Raw genomic sequence first — 20,463 nt, 5'->3', positions numbered from 1 at the left:
ACCATTCTATGCAAACTGGCTGTCACTATCCTTTTCAAGAGAGCTTTAGTCTATGGACCTACTCCATGAACACAAATACAAGTCTGGGGAAAGATACGTATAAGACACACATACACATATGTAAACACATATACACACATATGCTTTTTACAATATGTACACCCAGAAGAATCAGAGTTTTGATAGCTGTACCTTGCATAGTTCCAAATTTAATTTCAATTTATAAAATATACCTGCTTGTTCCTAGGCCTAATACTAAAAAAAAGCCAACCCCAAAAAATAAAAAGAAAAAAAAACCTTATATAAAAAACCCTCAGCTTAACTGAAAGATAGTAAGTTCAAATTTGGCTACAAAAAATGCAAAGCATGAAGACAACATAGATTCTGAGCAGGGTAACGTATTTGAAACAAAATAATGTATGAAGGAATTTGTTCTATGAAATGCATTCCCAGTGCATTGAAGTAAAACGGCGGTTATGATCTGGTACATGTTTCCACACTTCCTGACCAATTAAATTCTAACTCAGCTCATTTTAGTGCATTAAACCCATCTGGATTAGACTTCAGAAAGTGAGGTGGAAGGGCCAAATATCTCTAACAAAGCTCAAACTTCTCAGTAACCCTCCCAGGAATGCAGGAGACACTTTTCTTATGCTTAAATGGACTAAGGTTTTCTATCAATAGGGAGATTGCTCCTGACAAGCCTACCAAATTATAAGACTGATTTGCCATATACACCAGCAGCAAATGTAATTTCTCCAGTGAGATCTGTCTTAATGGATTATCAGGAGACTATTTTTACTCTCATTGTTATATATCATACCTGGATATTTGCCACCCTTATTCCTCCTTATGAAGCAAACAATCAGTAAAATCAAGATGAGAAGAGCAACAGCACACATAAGACCAATGAACCATCCTTGAGTAGCGATGTCTACCTGCCGACTTGCCATTGCTAAAGAATAAAAGAAGAAAAATTAAATGTTTTGCTGCATTTAAATGCTGTGCTAATTCAAATAAATAATAGCCAGTATACATTGTTCATTAATTAAGGAATAAGATTCACTGTGAAAATTAGTATTAAGAAAAACAGTGGTACTGTATTTTGTTAGTATCTTCATTAAGTTTTTCTAAGTACATGTGCTTACTTTTGAGTATATAAGAATTCTGCCAACATTTATGCTTAGCAACTACTTTGTAAAACCTGTGTGCATACTATGTTGCTTTCCACAAACCTCAAAACCATTCTCAACCATTTCACCTTAATTAAACTACTGAAATAAAATTGCAAATTATAATTCATGCAAACATGTCGATTGTATTCTCAAAATGACTAAAAAGCCAATACTCATTAGCTAATGCACTCTTATTAGTCTGAAACGGCGAAACAGATGGGTCATTCAAGACCCTAACATTCAATTTCAACTCAAAATCAAAAATGAAGCATCCTTTAAAGCCTTATTAAGCATCATGTTTTCTTCCTCTCCTCAAACCTGTACCTCATGCTTCAATTTATCATGATTGCCATGAATTAGCATTAGTGAGTTCTTAACACAGTGCAATTGGAAAGCCTTTCCTTGGCACTGTTTCTCTCCAAATGCTGACTCTAGCTGGAAGATAATGTAAATTATAAGCAAACCACACAGGAAACATTACAGTCACTAATAAGGAAAAGAACTATCTGTGTGGTTGGGGGGCTGAATTTTCCTGGTGAAGCTTATTTTCTACTCCCCTATTTGGAAACACACTACAGGCAACTGGCCTTAGGATTTGCTGTTGGGAAAAAGTGGGAAGGATGAGAGGAGTTCGGAATGTGTGCTGGAGACATTAGACGACATGAAGTGGAGGAAGATGAACATCTGTCCAAACCTATCTTGTTCATTCTTCACTTTCTCCTCCAGCCCCAATACCCAAGAGTTTGAAACGCTATGAAGAGTTGCCCAAAAGACCTCTCTATTTGGGAAATTGAGAAAAAGATCACTTGCCCACATGAATAAGGAATGCAAAACACTTCCTATACATAACTCGTGGCATTTTGGTTCAGCATTTGTTGTTTTTTCTGGCTTCATGAGACAAGATATTGGATTATTCACAGCCAGTAAATTACCTAGGATTTTAGTAAGGATCAACAGTACTTAAGATGTCAGCTTAATAGACACTTCACACTAAGACTATATTATGCTTGAGACATTCAGCCAGACTCTTTGTTTGGATGCTGTGAGTATATCAGCTCTCATGGTACAACCTGTTTCACTCATATTTGCTAGGGAAGGTCTGTAGACTTGCTTACACTGAAGTGAAGGACACAACACATTCACAGCTTTAGACAGAAATGTGAAAGTCCCAGAGCCCTGTAAAGATTTCCACCTCTCCTTGAAAAGGATACATCTACACGGGAAGGCTCATAAAAACACCCCAGAGAGAATCTGTTTTTGATGGAGCATTGACTTTTCTAGCCACAATTCCAGGTGACAAAGCATAAACTCTTCCCCTTACAAAACATGTTCAATGACAAATTTCCTGTGCTGGTGCTGTCCTTTGAACAATACCTGGGTCTTGCTGGGCAGACAGCTAGCTGACAGGAGACTGCACTGGGCTGGCAAGCACACTAACAATAAAATGTAACAATATTCAGTTATAGGCCAGAATTCAAGCCCACTTCTCAATGTTATTTATCAGTTAAGACAAAGGCTGAGACAGTTAGCTTGAAAGGATCAGCTCTCAATGGTCAAAAGTACCTCTGATGTCTGGCGATAGTATCTACTCTGCACTCCATACAGAAGACCATAAAAGTCCACTTCAGAAGTACTAGGACAAAATTCACTCTATTCTGTTGACTCTTTTTGGTCTTACTGGGCAAAGCTATGACTTGATTTTCATTATAACAGATCAATGAATGAATATGCCTGGTTATTGTGGAGTTACTATTAGGAGATTTCCCAGCTATTGCTGAAGATTATGCTTTCTGATATTTTGGAGACTGATTGCTTCTTATATGCACACAAATATAAACTACTTTTGCATAAAAATGTCTACACATTATATAGATATATATAACATATATATGTATTTATACTTTATATAAATATATACATATATAAATATATATATGTGGGATTCTTAAAAAAACAAAATCACAAAGGCACAAAGGCAATCTTCCCCTGAATTATAAATTGAATTAAAATATATTTTTTTCCACATTAAGGTTAAAATTATTTTGAGGTTTCAACATATGCATTTATAATAAGGCATTAAAGGTTGTATAATACATAATGTGACAAAATGCAAAAGCCCATTTAACATTCAAATGTAGAAAGAAACGGCATCAAGCAAAACAACTCATGCATAAAAATAGGACAGAATAAAGGTGAAAACTGACTTATGCAGCTTCCTGTATTCTTTAACTTACTGCATATCCAGTAGGAAAGGATTTATCAGTGCAACTTTAAAAATCGCACAACATTTCCTGCTTATATTAAGCAAATTATCTGCTTCAGGTAGAAAGACATTTACCCTTGGTGAACTTCTAATGCAGGAGTCAATGCAATACACTGTACTGATAAGCTCAAAAAGATAAATCTGCACACTATGAAGATGCTCTATAGGAATGCTTGTCAAAGAAAAAAATGTGGCAAAAGCCTCATATACAAAATATTGACATTTCACCCCTAATTAAGCACATATTCTATATTCCAGTATTTTCCTCTCTGTCCATTTCATTATTTACAGTGTTTAACAGCTTTGATGTAGGCTGAAGACAGTGTGACACAACATTTTTCTGTAAGAAATATGCTATGTATATAATTTAATGCTGGACACTGAGCATTTCCATTACCAAGAAGCAGAAAAGAGTGTCTTTAAATTCTCTTCTTCCTTCACTATTCAAGGACATGAGTGAAGGTGACTGGGTACGTACAGGATTCCTTATCTATTGACTCAGTATTTTTAGACCAGAGAGATGCTTTTTGGGAAGGTTTCCATTCAGCTTGTTTTGAATTATACTATAGTCTTGATCCTTGCTTTACTGCTTCTTTAGGCTTTGGATGCATATTTGCATAAAATTTTACATATCTCCTTTTATACCACTAGCTGTCTCTGGCATAAGTAACCTCTTTATTTAGCCCATACATATTTGTTTGGCACTGTTATTCAGCACCGTGTTTTCAAAGCTTCCCTGCAACACGATAAACTGTGAACAGAATGGAACAAAACAAAGCAAAAAAATTATGATTTTAGAAAGTGCTCACATTGAAACTGGCATGTTCATTATTTGCTTTGTTGTCTGATAATTATTACATCTTGTTCAAGCATATTTTCATATTTAAATGACTTTCTTAAATCATAACATTCTGAAGTTGGCGATGCTACTGCTAAATAACTATGCACTGACCAAAATGCTTGGAATGAGCAGAAGTGGCTAGCAAATACACAACAAATAATAACAGCTGACCAAGAATGTGCTATGATGGCAACGAGATATTCAGCATAACATAAAAAAAAACTTCCAATAAAGCCTTTTCTCTGAGTTAAAAGAACAGGCATTATTGGTTTGTTTATGAAGAAATATGAGTGAAATATGTACGCAAGGAACTTAACCAGCCCTACCGATTCACAGGATATAGTTGTGACATCAAAATCTATATAAAACCAGTATATGACAGGAAAAAAAAACCAAAACATTTACAGGTAGAAATCTCTTAACATTGGTATAAATAGATTACAAGAGACATCAAATTGAATCTGCACTTCTGACTCCGCAAACATATTAGTTCATATTTTTTGTATTAAAACTTATCAATGTTAGCTTTAAAAATCTATACTTAGCTCTATTAAAGTACATGTTTTTTAAATATAACCATCTAATTATATCAATTAGAAATAAATGAAATAGGTAATCTTCAGTGCATAGCACACAGATGGAGTGTGAGCAATGAGTATCTTATCCCTAATATAAACAACAGACAGCTAGAGTAAATTGAAAAGATGAAAAAAATCATAATCTGCATAATAAGTGTGCTGGCATTATTTAGGAGTCTATAAAATAATTAAACATTGCTCTAAAAAAAGAACATGCAAAGATGCTAGCTACATCTCTTAGCTAGAAGCGGTTCAATGTTGCAGCACCTGGTCTACCACAATTCTGACTACGATACAGAACTGGTATGGTGTGCCTCACCTGGACCTGTCTCAAACACATCCTCTGAACTCCTAAAACCAGACAGGCCCTCAGCACCAACCCGGACTTTATATGCTGTTCCTGGTGTTAAACCCTTTAACACAAAGAAGCTTCGAGAACCATTTACAATTTCTTTTTTCCAATCTTCTTTGCCTACAAAAATTTTAGGAAAATAACAAATTGGAATTTTAATTTTCTCTGTATTACTGAAAGTTTCTAGACAGAATACTATCAACAGTTACTTGACTAAATTATGGATTGGCTAAAAAAAAAAAAAAAAAAAAAGCTGTTCTTTAAAAAGAAAATGAAATAATATAAAATTATTACTTCAAATAATATATTGCATGCAATATATTGAAGAAGACATTGTACATTAATTAGAAAACTATTTTAAACATTTGTTCCATTGTACTAGAGAAATAATTTTCATTTATTTTTTTAAGAGGCTTATGGGACTTGCAATTATAAAATACAGTAAAGTATGTTTTAATCATTTAATTAAACTACACTTCTATACTATCAGTCAATATTTACTTTAGTTGAGAAGTTCTACTTCAAAATCTGAAATATTTCCTGATCATTCTCTCATACCTTTTCTAGCACAATCTCAGCTGCTTCTTTGACCAATATCCAGAAAAATGTATTTATATTCTAATTTTCAGATTGGTCATCTTTAGTCATAACTTTAGAAGGATAAGGTTTTTGAACAGAAGTACCTTGGTTTTATTAGCCAACTGTGTTTTAATTATTACTGGTGTTATCAAAGATTAACACCTGGTTTTATGCCAATAAAAGTACCTAAGTTGGTTAATATCTTATTTTAAGGTTTAATTTAACAAAGAACACTGCTTTGATTTGCTCTCTTATTTAATGATCTTTTTTCCCCTGAATTTGGCATAATTCAGGAAAATTGTTATATCCTATTTTAATGCAAGTAATCATATTTTTACACATGTAATCACTGCATGATAAACAACTGCATGCAAACTACATTTTTAGAAGTTCACATTCAAAAGAATTTTTACAATAACACAAAGGAACAAAAGCTGATATTCTATCTAAGCACCAAATACTTGCTACACATTGATGTTCATTAAAATGAAAATTATTTGATCTTCCTGATCAAATTAAAAAATAATTCTTCAAGATATTTAAGAGCTATCATTAACATTGGGTGAATTTAGGACCACATTTACTATAAAAAGTATTTCAAAATACATCTGAATACTTTAGCAAAATTTAATGAAATGACTTCTTACTGCCTGCTACACCATATTCAACATAAAAGTTCTCATGATCTGGTCCCTCATACTCCCAACTGATATTGGCATAGGTCTCAGCGGCAGCTGTTGTGACATTTCTGATCCTTGGAAAAAGTGGTTGCACTGAATATACAATAGAAAAACAGAGCAGAATACAAAATTTTGATTTCATACATTAAAAAATATATATTTTAAGAAGTTATTATATTAATTTAGACCATATATAGGGAAAGTATAGTACATTTGCAATTGTTTTCATTACTGGACATTAGTGACTAAAGTAACATATTTGGTATTGAATCCTAGGCAGTTACTACACTATGAAATTACAAAATAAAATCTATGTGCTTTACTGAACATGTCCACTATCACAAAAACTGTCAAATACTTAAAAATATCTAATTGCTAAAAAACCTAGAAAACATTATTTCTATTAATCTAGAGGTAAAATGCAGACAGATGGAAAGTAAGAACACTGTCAGGGTAATAGGAAATGGTAGGAGAAAAGGGACATACAAAGGTGGTACACACCTCCCTTTACACCACGTGTCACTGAATGGACTGTAAATGCCTCAACTGCAAGCCCTTATAGGATTTTGTCTCTACTGCATTGATAATGATAATAAAGAAAGACAATACCCTTATAGAATGTTGGACGGACAGTGTGCATGACTGGGAAAGTTGCAAAAAAGTTTTCTGAATATCCTTCATCATCAGAGATAGTAGGAAAGAAAAAAAATAGAGTAAAAACACTTTGCATTGAAAAGCAACATTAAATAATACAAACCTTACCTGCTAAATGAATAACACATGCACACTCTAAGTTCATGCAGGATTCAATTAGTTTTACTTGTTAAAATATGAAATAGCTAAGTGATACACGTGTATTTGAAGTATGTACTGACACCTTTACTTTCACAGAACATTTCTGAAGTCAGCTTCATTAACATTATGGATTCATAGCACCTTTAGACATTGGAATATTAGACATCAGATACTGGAAAACCAATATCAACATACTCTGTTGCGAAGGATACAAATCACTAGAATGCACAAAGCTGTTCATTTTAAGGTACTATGTCTTACTGACATTCTTGTTAGACAACAGCACTTTTCACAGACACATGCAATGCACACATCTATGAAAAGACATGTTTCTCTCTGTAATTAGCCATTTCTTTGCTCATATCTTAATTCTTTGTTCTCCAACTATACTTGTAACAAATGCACATATATTTCTGTATTTTTGTTTGCCTAATATTACTGAAAAATAGATTTTGATTGTTATAACAACATAATAGAGCAGACACAAAGAGGATGTTTCTCAAAGGCACGAAATAAGTTTTCAATGAAAATGCCTCACTCAGTTTGCCACTGACATTTCTATCTTGCTAAAAATACTTTTTCTGTTGGTAAGAATGTTAAAAATAGTCCCCAAAGGAGCATGAAACACCAGAGGTAAGAACCCAGTCTCAGTAGACAAATGGCAGAATTCCAATGGTTTCATCTACACCAGAAAATAAAATGGGCAAAAGCCTGTGCTCAAGGCAAGTGGTGCTGCATAGATTTTACCTATGTACTTAAATTATTTTCTTCTCAAAACAAGATGGCCTTGTCCATATGGCTGACTGGAAGAAGCTCCAAATTAGATTCAAAGAGAAAATGGCTTGTTTTGGCATAGTAAAATAAATAAACCCGTATACTAGCCCCTAACATAGAGTAAATAGTATGAGTGCCATGTCTAGAAAACTATAGTTTGGGTCTTTTTAAAAAATAAATAAATCATAGAATTACAGAATCGTTTGGTGATGCAAATTCCATTGATTCTTCTGAAAATGTCTTCACATGATTACAAATTTTCACAATATCAGACTTTTTATCTCTATGCTTGCATCAAATTTTTCTTCTTAACTCCATTCCAGCAGTACTCATTCTACTCTTCACTCCATATTCAATTAATTACTCCCACATTTGATGTCTTTGTAGGTAAGACATGCTTGTAAATTTTATACATCATTTCTTTTACTAACCAAAAATAATACAAAATATTTTATTTAAACAATAAAGAATGTATTTATTTCTTGGCTAAAACCACCTGCTCAAAATCAAATAAAAAGCACTAGATTTAAAAAAAAAAAAAAAGGCGCCATGTAGGTTACTAAGTCAACAACAAAACCACTAAGAAATACCAGAGCCAGAGCTGTCTATGGGAAATCTAGCATGTAACCACACACACTATGGTAATGCAAGGGTATTAGATACTGGTTCTCTGTGCCACTTGAAGGTAACAAGAGGAAAGAATAGCAGGCTCTAAATTTAGAAAGGTGCAGAATCTGAGATTGCAGACAGGATATATAAATTTCCTTCCTCATTTGCACAGAGGAACAGGTGTTAGTTACAAACAGCACAGAAGCATTTGTTCTGTGCCAAGAAAACAACTGTTCTGCATTCTAAATACATCTTTGTTTTATTTCACTAAATCTATTTTCTCAAACCCATATTTTCCTGTATTTTGTTCTTCCAGAAAATATGTCTAATTAGCAGCACAGCTGTATGATTGATATTTGTCACCAATGTTTAAGACAGAAGAAACTATTAGCAATAGTTCATTTCAAACTCTTGAAAAGAGATGCCACAGAATTACACCTAACTTCTCCCTCCTCATGTCCGAGCACTTGGGGATGAAGGAAACTGTCTCATCTTGTGTGAAAGACTTCAGATAATGGACAGCTTCTGAAACACTAAGCAAATTCGATAATCACCTTCCCTGTAAAAGCCCCATATTATCTTGTGTTTTAGGTTTGGTTTTTTTCCATCTCCAATTTCCAGTTTCTGATTTGATTAAACAGCTGCCTGCTAGACTGAAGACCTGGTATCTGGTAAATGTCTTTCTGTTCATATGATTGTATTTAACAATTAAGTTGGCTCTGAAAACTACCTTCATTCTCTTGGTGTCTTAAGTTTCTAAATCCTCTCAAGTGATGTATTTATGCTTACGTTTATCAGTTTCTTACCAATCTTATCTGTTTCTTACCAATAGCTGTATAGATTTATCCATGTGTAGTATTTGGTCAGGCTTACGTTCTGTTTTTTTTGTTTGTTTTGTTTTGTTTGGGTTTTTTTGTTTGTTTTTTGGTTTTTTTGGGTTTTTTTTTTTCTGATTGAATACAGTGCACCAAGAAATTTGTTCAGTAGTACATTTATTTTCAAAATAATTATTTTCATAATTCTTCCTCTTTTTCACTACTACTTGATCAAATTTTCCAGCAGGTCTGGAAAGTTTTAGTAAAGTCTGTTAAACATGCCATGTTTGCAACATGAATACATGCATAAGAAGATAAAAGATGGCTGATGGATTCTGGGGTGATGAAAGCCTAGAGCTGAAGTCATGACAACATTCAAAGCTTTTCTCCAATCTATGCAGACTCTTGTATTCTCTATCAGCACACCTCTAATTATAATTAACCTCTTAGTTTTTCAGTAGGCTTCCCAGCACTGTTCACAAATGCAAAATGTGCAATTGTCAGTTGGCAGAAACTCTCAGCGTGTGCAAGTGCCAGTTGGTATAAAGCAGGGGCAGAAAGCTTTGTCTCGGGGAGAAGGGCTTTTTCAGTCATGGAGCACTGTGCTCTCTTGATCTGTAACCATGCACAATGCTGTGCCACAGCGCTGACAAAAGCATTGCTCTAAAACTGATGGGAATGGCTTGTTAATAAGTTAACAGTTATACAGTTTTATACAGACCGACTGTTATTCAGCCACCTCCAGTAAATTAAGCTCTTTTATTCACACTAAAATACAATGCAAAATTTAGCCATTGCTTCTGAGTATGGTTTCAATCCTGTAGCAAGATACAGTATAAAAGCATTTGCCAATTGTTGAGAAAAGGGCCTACGCTCACAATAAAATTTCCCTTTCTTTTCAAATTAATTCCAGTGCTTTTTTAGTGGAGTTTTTTGCAGAGTTTTATTTAATCTTTCAGCTTTTCAGGAACACAGTTCCTCCAAGTAACACAGTTAAACTTGGGCTGCGGATTCAATACGATTTAATAAGATATGACATAAGGTATGTACTGATTTTAACACCAGAATAGGTACTCTCTCTCAAGATTTAGTTCAGCAGAACAATAAATTAAATAACCCCCAGAGTGACTAATCTTTAGTAATTTTCATGGGATTCACTTGATCTCCAGGAAAAAATGACAGGTAAGTGAGAAGCATGCATTTGAAGATCGGTCAAATGGAAAAAAAACTCGCAAAACAATATATCATAGACAGTTAGTTAAAATGGATATATATAGATGAAAATAAATTCAAAGGAAAAAACCCACATGCAAGAAAAGATGAAAGAAAAAAGTAATAGATTCTGCCAGAGCCTGTTTGACAAAGAGAAGGATTTTGCTTTTGTTTGCTTTTTAATCTATATTTTTTACAGTATGAAATTCAAGCCTCAATATAACAGTGAGAGTGAATTCCATTTATGTCAGTGAGATGGGCATTAGTCACTTTTAAGATTATTTAGGCCATTGCAAGAGCATTCCTGTAGTGCAAAAAATACAGAAGACGAAGAAATGCAAGAAATCCTTTCACTGATAAGCACTTAGCATGGCATGGATTTTGTGTGACATCTACAAAGCAAAAGGTATTTGCAGGAATTTTTGCATTGCGATAATCATCATTTTCTCTAGTCTAGCATGCAAAGCATCATCATGTTCCCAGTAGACTTAAAAGAGGACAAAAAATGGATCTGCGTAGCAGGCTGTACTGAAAGAATCACATAGAGATATAACATGGAAAGAGTGGTTGAAGGAGCAGTACAAAAATACTATAATCAACTTGAAAAGAAAAAGAAGTTTGAACTTGTTAGAAAAAAATGTAGAGACATTATGTGAAATGATTCAAAAAGGAAGGGAAAACAGATGCTGGGCAGGGAAAAAAAAAAAAAAGAACAGCATTTTGTATGGAACGAAGAAAATTGAGATGATCCTATCTCCTAGGAAGAGATCAGAGATACGAACTCAGCTGAAAATTATTTCTAGCCTACAGTGAAGAGTTACGTATTGGAGATTCAGTCAGAAAAACCAAATAGTTTCAAACCCAAAGGTTAGATACTTGTTCTTCTCCCTTGCAACAAAAGTATTTCTGTCAAGAATACTGGAGATGTGAAGTTCACATAAAGAAGGTACTCAGACCAGACTGAGTACCACATTGACAGGAAGCGTTAGCTTCAATTAAATTTAGGACTGCCAGTTATCAGTGTGTGTGTGCATGAAGACTACAAGACTGCTTTCAAATAAAAATGTTGACTAAATAAGAAAGAAACTGAAAAGTGAAACAAGAAGGCTTGTGAAATGTAGAGACTGACATGGTATGGCATGACTCCCTACACTTCATCTTGCAACAAACAATGAGTCCCTGTGACGGTTTATTTTAATCAGCAACTTTCATTTCTACCACTGGTCCAATCTGTATTCTCTTCCTTCCTCTATAGTGTAGTTATTAAAAATTTCTAATGGAAAAGGCTAGGAAAGACTTGACTGCAGCGATTCACTTTTGTCTGATTCACTTTCCAGATGCTATTATAATTATTTTATATGTAATCAGGTTTGGATTCCGCATTTTTTCTCACACTTCTCTTACCTCATGCCTGTCATTAGATGTCAATACATAAATGGCAATATCAACGCATACTACTTATCTAATAGTGGGTATAATACATTATGTTTTACATATGCAGTTTTCAGTCACGTTTAGAATACAGGTTGCTAAGAAAACCAATTATTTTTTCTTTCTAGTACCATAATTTGATCAAATTTAAGTCATTCATAATATCACAGTATTAGAAAAGAAAAAAGATAGTACAAGTCAAATAGGCGCATCAACTCTAACAGGATAGCTTGTCCATCTAGTAAAATAACGTGTCTCATGATTTACTCATGTGGGCTTGTGAGAGAATGACACGGATCTCTGCTGTTAAGTTCCCCTTAGAGAATGAAAAAAACACAATTCTTGTAATTTGCCAAGATGCATTGCATTTCTGCTATATCATGCAATGGTATTGTTTGTCTGAATAACTTTTTCATGAAGATGTTTCCCATATTACAGGGGGACAATAATTGCCTCCTGATATTGCCCCCATTTGAATAGAGCTTCTAAGTTCTATTCAAACTACAGAAAAAAATTATTCCTTTATTGAAATCACTTAGCCTTGACCCAGTATTTCATGTTTTCATCTGAAATTGTTATTTTACCTTATGGGAAAAATGCACAAAACTTGCTTCTCTACTTACTGGTCTAGAATATACTGAATGTCTTTACTTAACATCAGTACAGTCATTATAATCAGACAAACTCAGTTGGGACAAATATTAAAAGTGTCGAGTGCAGTGGTAAGCAGACTGTGTTTACTTTCATTGTTTTTAAAGTAATACAAGAGAATGAAGGGCCCATACCTGTCTAAAAAGATGTCAAAAGACACATGGTGTCAAGAGACAGGGAATGTATTTCAGAATTACACAAAAAATTTTGAGACATTCCAAGATCCTTAGATTTACTGTAGAAATATTTCCCTCTGCACTTTAATATACAGATTTACTCTGAGCAGTGAAATATGTCCAGGTTGCACAGCTTGCCTGGGTTTAGATGATTTGAATTCCTCCAGCACCTTGTTAGAAATGATAATTACATTTTTCTGGTAAGTTCTGCTCTTCAAAATGAAAAAGTGAGATGTTTTTGATAGATCACAAAAAGTTGAGAATATCTAAATTTCAGCTTATCCTTGGTTTGGTTTTGGGTCCATATTAGTAAGAACTGTTTAAATATATATAGGTCCTCTTGCACGTAATGGAGGAGTAAAATTTCACTGCCTGGGTATGGCTTCTTCTTGAGTGGAGTGAGTATTTCTGTCTTCCAAATCCACCTACTCATGAAACCAAATAATTTGGCAGTTGATCTTGATAATACAATCCTCCTTTTCCTTCCTGATAGTCCCTGATCAGTAGCAAAACAGTTAATCATGTTAATGTAAGCAACCACTGAGAACATTAATCTCAGACCTGCAGCAACTCAGATGTCCTAACAGATGTCATGGCTTTAGTTCCATCCTGTTTGCAGTTCCAGAGTTTTCTTTGCAATTGTAAGAGCTAGATTCCCATACAGGAATATGGGAAAACTCTGAAACTGTAAATGGCATGGAAGCAAAGTCATCTGCTCCATTTTCAGAGAATCTGAGATGACAGCTCTGAAATGTGAGCTGTTCCAGCTGATCTTACAAATAAGATGCATTCTGCTAGCCAGACTGTGATACAGCTATAATTAGACTTCAGTTTCACACAGAGAATCCATTTTTCTTTGCAGGAGCTTTTGTAGTCAGCTATAAATAATGAGAACTTAATTTCCATTTCTGCTGTTAATGTCCAGGACTACAAGCCAGTTTGACTGTTCCAGTCTTTGCTGATTTCTCAGTTACAACTAGACTAAAAAACAGTAAGAAAGACTTGTCATTAAAATAAATCCACAGCTCTGTACACTTACCAGAAATGCATCTGATATTAGAATGCACTTATATATACATATATAAATATATATAATATATGCACAAATGCATGCATACACACATATATATGTGTGTGTGTATGTATGTGTGTGTATATATATAGTCTGATTTATACTAGACTGAATGAAGTTATTTTTTATGGCTATTATTATTCAAAACACCTGATGATCAACAATTTATGTTGTCTCTTCCAAGTTAGTAAAAAATATTGGGTATTTCATGTACAGATTCTGATTTGGGATGTTTAGGTTTATGGTCTGAGAATCTGAAGCATAGATGTTCATTAGTGTTAACAACACTTCTGTGATAAAATGACACATAAGTATAGAGACTTTTCTGACTTATAGCTAACTAATAGTCCTCAGGACAATCTTTGCTTCTGACAGTAAAGGTATCAAAATACATAAAAACTGTGTGTACAAATGTGAAGAACACTTTGTTTAACAGAAGAACTGCATCTTAAAGAACTAAATACTACTGAACTCAAGAATAAATATGATAATAGGTTCCACTCACTGAAAGACCCTCAAGTACTCACTCACATGATCTGTGAACCTAAGACAGCAGAAAGCCATTTGTCTGAATATTCAATCTGATACTCGAACTGAGAAGTATAAAGAGCGTATTGTCAGTCATCTGTCTCCTATGCAATTAACTTGCAAATGAAATAAATGTGATCAAATGGGTAGCATTAATCAGCAGTGAGAACAAGAATGCACCTACTTTTTTAAAACAAAAAATGCACATGGCACAGGTAGTAAAAAAATCTCCTTTGCAAAAGAGTTATTTTTTCTACTCCAGCTAATCAGTGCTAGTGCACCTGGATCCTGAATATTTTTGACAGTGACATACATCTGTTAAACGTTCAGAAATAATTAGACTTTGTTGAAGCAAAGCTAACGAATTCCCCTGGAACTTTGGTAAAATAACCAGATGAAAGGTATTAATAAGCACTCTGGATTCCTTCTTTTTTAAAACAAAACAAAACAAAACAAAACAAAAAAAAAAAAACACAAAACAACAAAAAAACTCCACCAGCAAAAAAAAGCACAATTTTTTTCTTCCAGCACTGATTAATACTTTGTGTAGCAATGGGTAGTCCAAGATTTTCTGTCCTTACCACTGCAATTTCCCCATTTGCAACACTGCAAAATTCACACATTAACAAGTCATGCAGTTTCATTTTACCTTTGCCTGCACCTATAGCAGGATGGAGAATACCAGCTTTAATGGAGGAAAACAAGAATAGGAACACTATATAATTAGATACAACACCAAAGGGAACATACATACATCATTTTGTTATAAACCAGAAAAGCATGCAGGCTACATAAAATGTATTCATTCAAATAAATTAGAAAGAATCCACTTACGCTGAACACTGACAGACTACTACAAGACAAAAATTAATATACATGCATTTACAAATTTTTATTGCTCATGCTTGTTAAGATTCATGATTTAAAATACATGTAGTTCATATACAAACTTAATATACTATTAGAGAAACTGCATTGCACACCAAGTCATCTATGGCAATTCCAATAAACTATAATTTTACTAAGCATAAAAATATGTGAAAAGATGGTATCAAAATAGACTTTTAATATTAAGATGTGCAAAATCATAAAAGGCTTTTCCCCCAAATTTCTCCTTTGCTTTAAATTACCTTTATTTTATTAAGCTTTCATATTTAAATAAATAATATCTTCCAACAAAAGAACTGCAAAAATCTGAGATCTAGAATGGCTATAAACGTAAAAATCAATAGTAAAAGGATTGAACAATATGCTTAAGAGTATTTAAATATTATACAATGTGACCAGTTACTTGCGGCCTTAAATGACATTTATTTCTGCAGCTTTCTTGAAATTAGTTTTTGCCAGCTCTGTGAAAAAAAGTTTAGACTTTACAGAAGCTGTTGCATGCTTCAAAAGAGAAATAATTTCCTCTAGTCATAAAGCTGCATCATTTAAGTATTGTTCTCTGTGACCAGAGAAGATCAATGAAGAAAAATAGATGAATGGAGGAAGACCACTTAGAATTTAAAGTTACATAAAACTTTGAAACCCAGAAAAGCCAAAGTCTTAGATCTTGTAAGTTTATATCAAAAGGAGGCGCTTTACACCTCTTTTGGGTCTTCCACTACAGTAGAAAGACTTTGCACATCTTTTCTTAAAAATCATTTAAAAACTTTTATTAGTGCATAATCCACTTAAGAAGGCTCTAGAAAAAAATTTATCAGGGGCTATTTCCTTAATGGAAGGAAGTAGTAGTAATATTTTAAATGAAATTTGTAGTGGTTTTTAAACTCAGTGTTTTTTCTTTATACATACCCATCTTACCTTCATCCATAATTGTTACTGCTTCCTCAGTTATCTGACTTCCTGATCCAACTGAAGTTTGTGCGTTAAAGTAAAACTTGTACCGTGTGCTGTAATTTAAATTTTTTAATATCAAGCTGCTCTCGTTGGCAGGAATTCTTATCTCTACCAAAGGACCTAATTCATGTGTGTTGTTAACTGTTGTTACAAGAAAAAAAAGAAGAGTTAGGAAAATTGCCTACATTATCATTGTGTTAAAACAGGCTTTTTTTGTTTGTATTTATCTGTTTTGTTTGTCTGCTGCATTGTTCCTTTCAGGTTATACGAATGATAACCTACAGTTTCAAAAGAATGTCCCCTTTGTGTAAAAGGACCTGTGTGAGGGGCTAAAATTCAACAGGGAGATATGAAAGAGCTACAAGTTTTTTAAGTTCAAGTTCCATTCTCATAAGTGTCTGAATCCAAGGCAACTGAGTCCACATCAAATCATGTGAACTTATATACATTTGAAACATTGATCATTAAAAAATTCTGAAACTCTAAACTAGCTGCCTTACAATAAATTCGGTATGCTCAGGAAAAAAAATACTGAAGTTACTTGTATCTAATGCTAAGGAACAGCGGAAGTTGGTAACTGGAAGAAAATGAACTTTCTTAACCATTCCATGCACACAACAAATTTCCAGTGTCACTGCTGACAAATTTCTGGGCAAGTAAGCAGTAGCATGGGGATCATAAGGAAGTGATTCATAGCTCTGATATGACTAAATGGCACGTTAATGAATTTTTCATTTTAAAACTAAAATACCATGAAATTTAAATAAGCAGACAACAGTATAATTGGATGTATTTTGATCTACTTCTAACGATATCTTCTCTGCAGTTAGAATATAGGATTTATAAGTGTCAGTATCTTCCTCCTAGCTTGGCTGTCAGTTATATGTAGGACTTCACCTCCATTTTTCTATAAAGCATGGTTTGAAGAAATAAAAGTAATGGACAAATGCTAACCTTGTACTTGAGCAAGTGAAGTTTTAAAAATAATCTATATTGTCAAAATACATTAATCTTTTTCAGACTCAACATCTAAAATGAAACCATATCTTTTGTACACTAAAAATTTAACATAATTTTTTTCTTACAAAGGGATTGCTACTTCCTAGACATACTGTCTAATTTAAGAGTTATATATTCATAATTAACTTACTTGGCTGAAACTTCAGTATATATGATGTCAAAAGACCATTTGGATGGGTAGGTGAACCCCACTCCAGAGTCAGAGAGTCCAGTGTTGGGTTAGTAATCTTCAAAAAGGAGGGTGAGCTAGGAACTTTTAAGAAGAATATACAGTAAATACAAAGTAGATTAATTTAAAGCAGCTCATGAATTATTAATTCTTAAGAATATTGCTGTATTGAGCCAGATTATTATTTTATGATGTCCAAGATGCAAATTCAGCAGTTATATCCTTAGTGTTCTATTTCTGAATATACCACATATAATTTTATTCTCTAGTTTTCTCATTTCATACCTCCTTCAGGAGTCTTAAATACTTTGTCTGGGCTTGCTGGTCCTTCACCTTTTCCATTAACAACTCTAACGTTGAGCTTGTAAGAACTATAGGGCTCCAGCCCTGGCAACATTCCAGAAGTCTTGTTTCCCCTGAAAGTCAAGATCTTTTTTTCTACATGCCGTCTACTCCTTCTGGATAGACTCTGCACTTTCCAGTAGTAAATCTAAAGACAAAAGAAAATCTACAGTGAGTGTTTGGGTGTTCTGATTTTACAAGCCCTAAGCTTTTCCATGACTATCTATGAATTACAGACAGGAATAACTGTAATAAGCTCAAGCGAGACACAGAATATAGCCTTCCTGCTCCAGAAACAGAGCTTTTCCAGAAACAGTCATGTCTACACAACTGGGTGAAGACTATCACCTGACAATTCTGCTAAAGCTGAAAGGCAGTTTGACACAAATTCTGGTTTGGAACTGCATTAGTATGTGATGGTTCTCATGTTAGCAAGTCCATCTGAGAGTTAGGACTCATTTATACCATCCATTCTTGCAGTAAGATGTCTATACAGCTTCCAAAGCAGACTTGCACTTTGCCACACCTGACCAGGCTATTCCCTGTGATGTGGAAGTCAAGTAGATATTTTTAAATGGAAAAAAACCCCAAAAGATTTGTCTGGGCTGCAAAACACATAATTTCTGAAAGGACTTTGAGGCTACAGTCATGGAATGATCTTCACCTAGAGACAGGAATACTATTCCGCCATTTTTGTGACAATTAGATCAGATCACAAAGCTGATTCTGGTGTCCATTTTGCTGACTGAGTTTCTAAGAAACTACAGATGAGCCTCAGAGATCATTACTTTGACTGCACTCACTTTACTACACAGTCTCACTCCCATGATATCTGGAAAGATATTAACAGTTGCCCCTACAAAGACTTGTGTTACTACTAGGTTTGTCACCTTCAAGCAAATAATTGTTCAATTTTCATAGCAAAATTTTAATTCATGTATGATCACATACTACAACTGATAAAGCAATGTGAATGGATAAAATTCTGGTTCCATTTAGGCCAACTGCAAAACACTTCTTTAATTAAGGAAGCTAGGATTTCACATGTGAATTAAAAAAAGGAAACTGACAAGATTTACAAATCCCAACTAGACAGTTTATAAAGCAAGGTTACACTAACACCAGCCTTCTATTGCTAACAATGTATCATCTCACTCTAAGTGCTGCTAAGTGCCATTGTGTTTTACATGGCTTGAGTTAATGTTTTTCAACACTCCCAGCTGTCATCCTGTAGCTCTCATCCTACCAACTAGTGTAGGAAGTCATTTACAAGCTACCAAAAGCTTGAAGCGTAGGTACTGTTAGTACTGAAACACATCAGGTATAGTTCATGATATTTTAAGAATTGTTAGCCAGTAACTTTTCACAAAGCACACTATTACAGTTGGGTCATTGCTTGTCATTAGCCAGCCTGAAATTAAAAGAGAGCTTTAATAAGCTGGGTTTAATAAGCAGTGATTTGGAATCATTTGGAATATGACACTAAAAGAGACTGCATCATGTTTTTCACATCCTGTATTGAATAACCACTGAATTTAGAATAACAGGAAAAAATGGCACAGTAACAGTGAAAATAATTCTTTTTAAAATTTATTCTTAGGTTTGAAGTGCTTTATAGTACCACAGTACATCGAGTAATGGCAAGAATAATACAAAAGCAAAATACCAGTGATGTGCTGGAGACTGCTGCTAGTTAGATGTCTTCCTGCTTTGTTCATACATTTGTCTTCATGACATGACTCTTTAGAGAAATATCCTTCTCTTTATTAAGAAATGTGTCCCTAATGCAACGCTGCATATTGGGCTACTGTTTTAAATAATTTTATTAATTAGGAAAGCCTGAGTTTGCTAGTAGGATTTTGTTGTTGCATTTAAGAAGAGACAGTCATGTGCATTGTAGGCTATGTCAACCATGAAGACACTGAAAGTCTACTTGGCATTGATGAGTTTTCAGCATGAATTCAGAGAAAGTTTTATAACAACAACTATCCACTAGGTCTTAGGACTTGTCATGCCTTGTATAGTTTTTAACCTATTTTAGCTTGATTTAGCTGTATCTGCAAAAATTAATTAAGGAACTTCCGCTGCATCTGCAACTTATTCAAGGATATACCATTGTCTTGACTGTTCTAGCCATAACAGCAAAACTACTCAGTGGTCAGGTCCATTGTAACTCCTGTGATCTTGAACTTGTTTTATCTATGATTACTGATCAACTTATTTTAGCTTCAGTTTTGCTTAGTTTTTTGTAATTGTGTGGTTCTCCTCCCCACAGAAAAAAATCATACTGTATACAGACAAGAACTAATACACTCAGAAGTAATCATGGCATGACTAACTCCTTAGACGAACTGGAAAGGAAAGTGTACAACCCATTAGCAAATACAGGACAGAAAATAACCCTCAGAGACTCCAAGTCTGAGGAAAAAGAAATCTCCATCTAAACTTGAGATGATGGCAACTCAGCACAACCATGCTTTAGATGGGTGAGAACTTAACACCTGATGTATGGACAGACATTTGTGTTTATGGATTTTCATAGAATCATAGAATGGTTTG

At 34.1% G+C, this 20,463-nt stretch overlaps 1 protein-coding gene across 1 annotated transcript; it reads right to left on the bottom strand.

The window, feature by feature from the left end:
- Positions 1-823: 823 nt before the first annotated feature.
- LOC104519251 (neuronal cell adhesion molecule) lies at positions 824-18,045 on the bottom strand (the record flags this gene model as incomplete). Its single annotated transcript, XM_010170508.2, has 4 exons — positions 17,848-18,045; positions 17,524-17,646; positions 16,338-16,514; positions 824-955 (listed from the first exon to the last, which is right to left on the bottom strand). Coding segments are annotated over exons 1-4 (544 nt in total), but the record flags the coding sequence as incomplete, so codon positions are not given.
- Between the last annotated feature and the right edge of the window lie 2,418 nt (positions 18,046-20,463).

Source organism: Antrostomus carolinensis, unplaced genomic scaffold (genome assembly GCF_000700745.2).
Source record: "Antrostomus carolinensis isolate BGI_N321 unplaced genomic scaffold, ASM70074v2 scaffold36596, whole genome shotgun sequence".
NCBI classification, from domain to species: Eukaryota; Metazoa; Chordata; class Aves; order Caprimulgiformes; family Caprimulgidae; genus Antrostomus; species Antrostomus carolinensis.
Note: the sequence above shows the minus strand (reverse complement) of the source record. Positions and strands in the feature narration are given on the sequence as shown.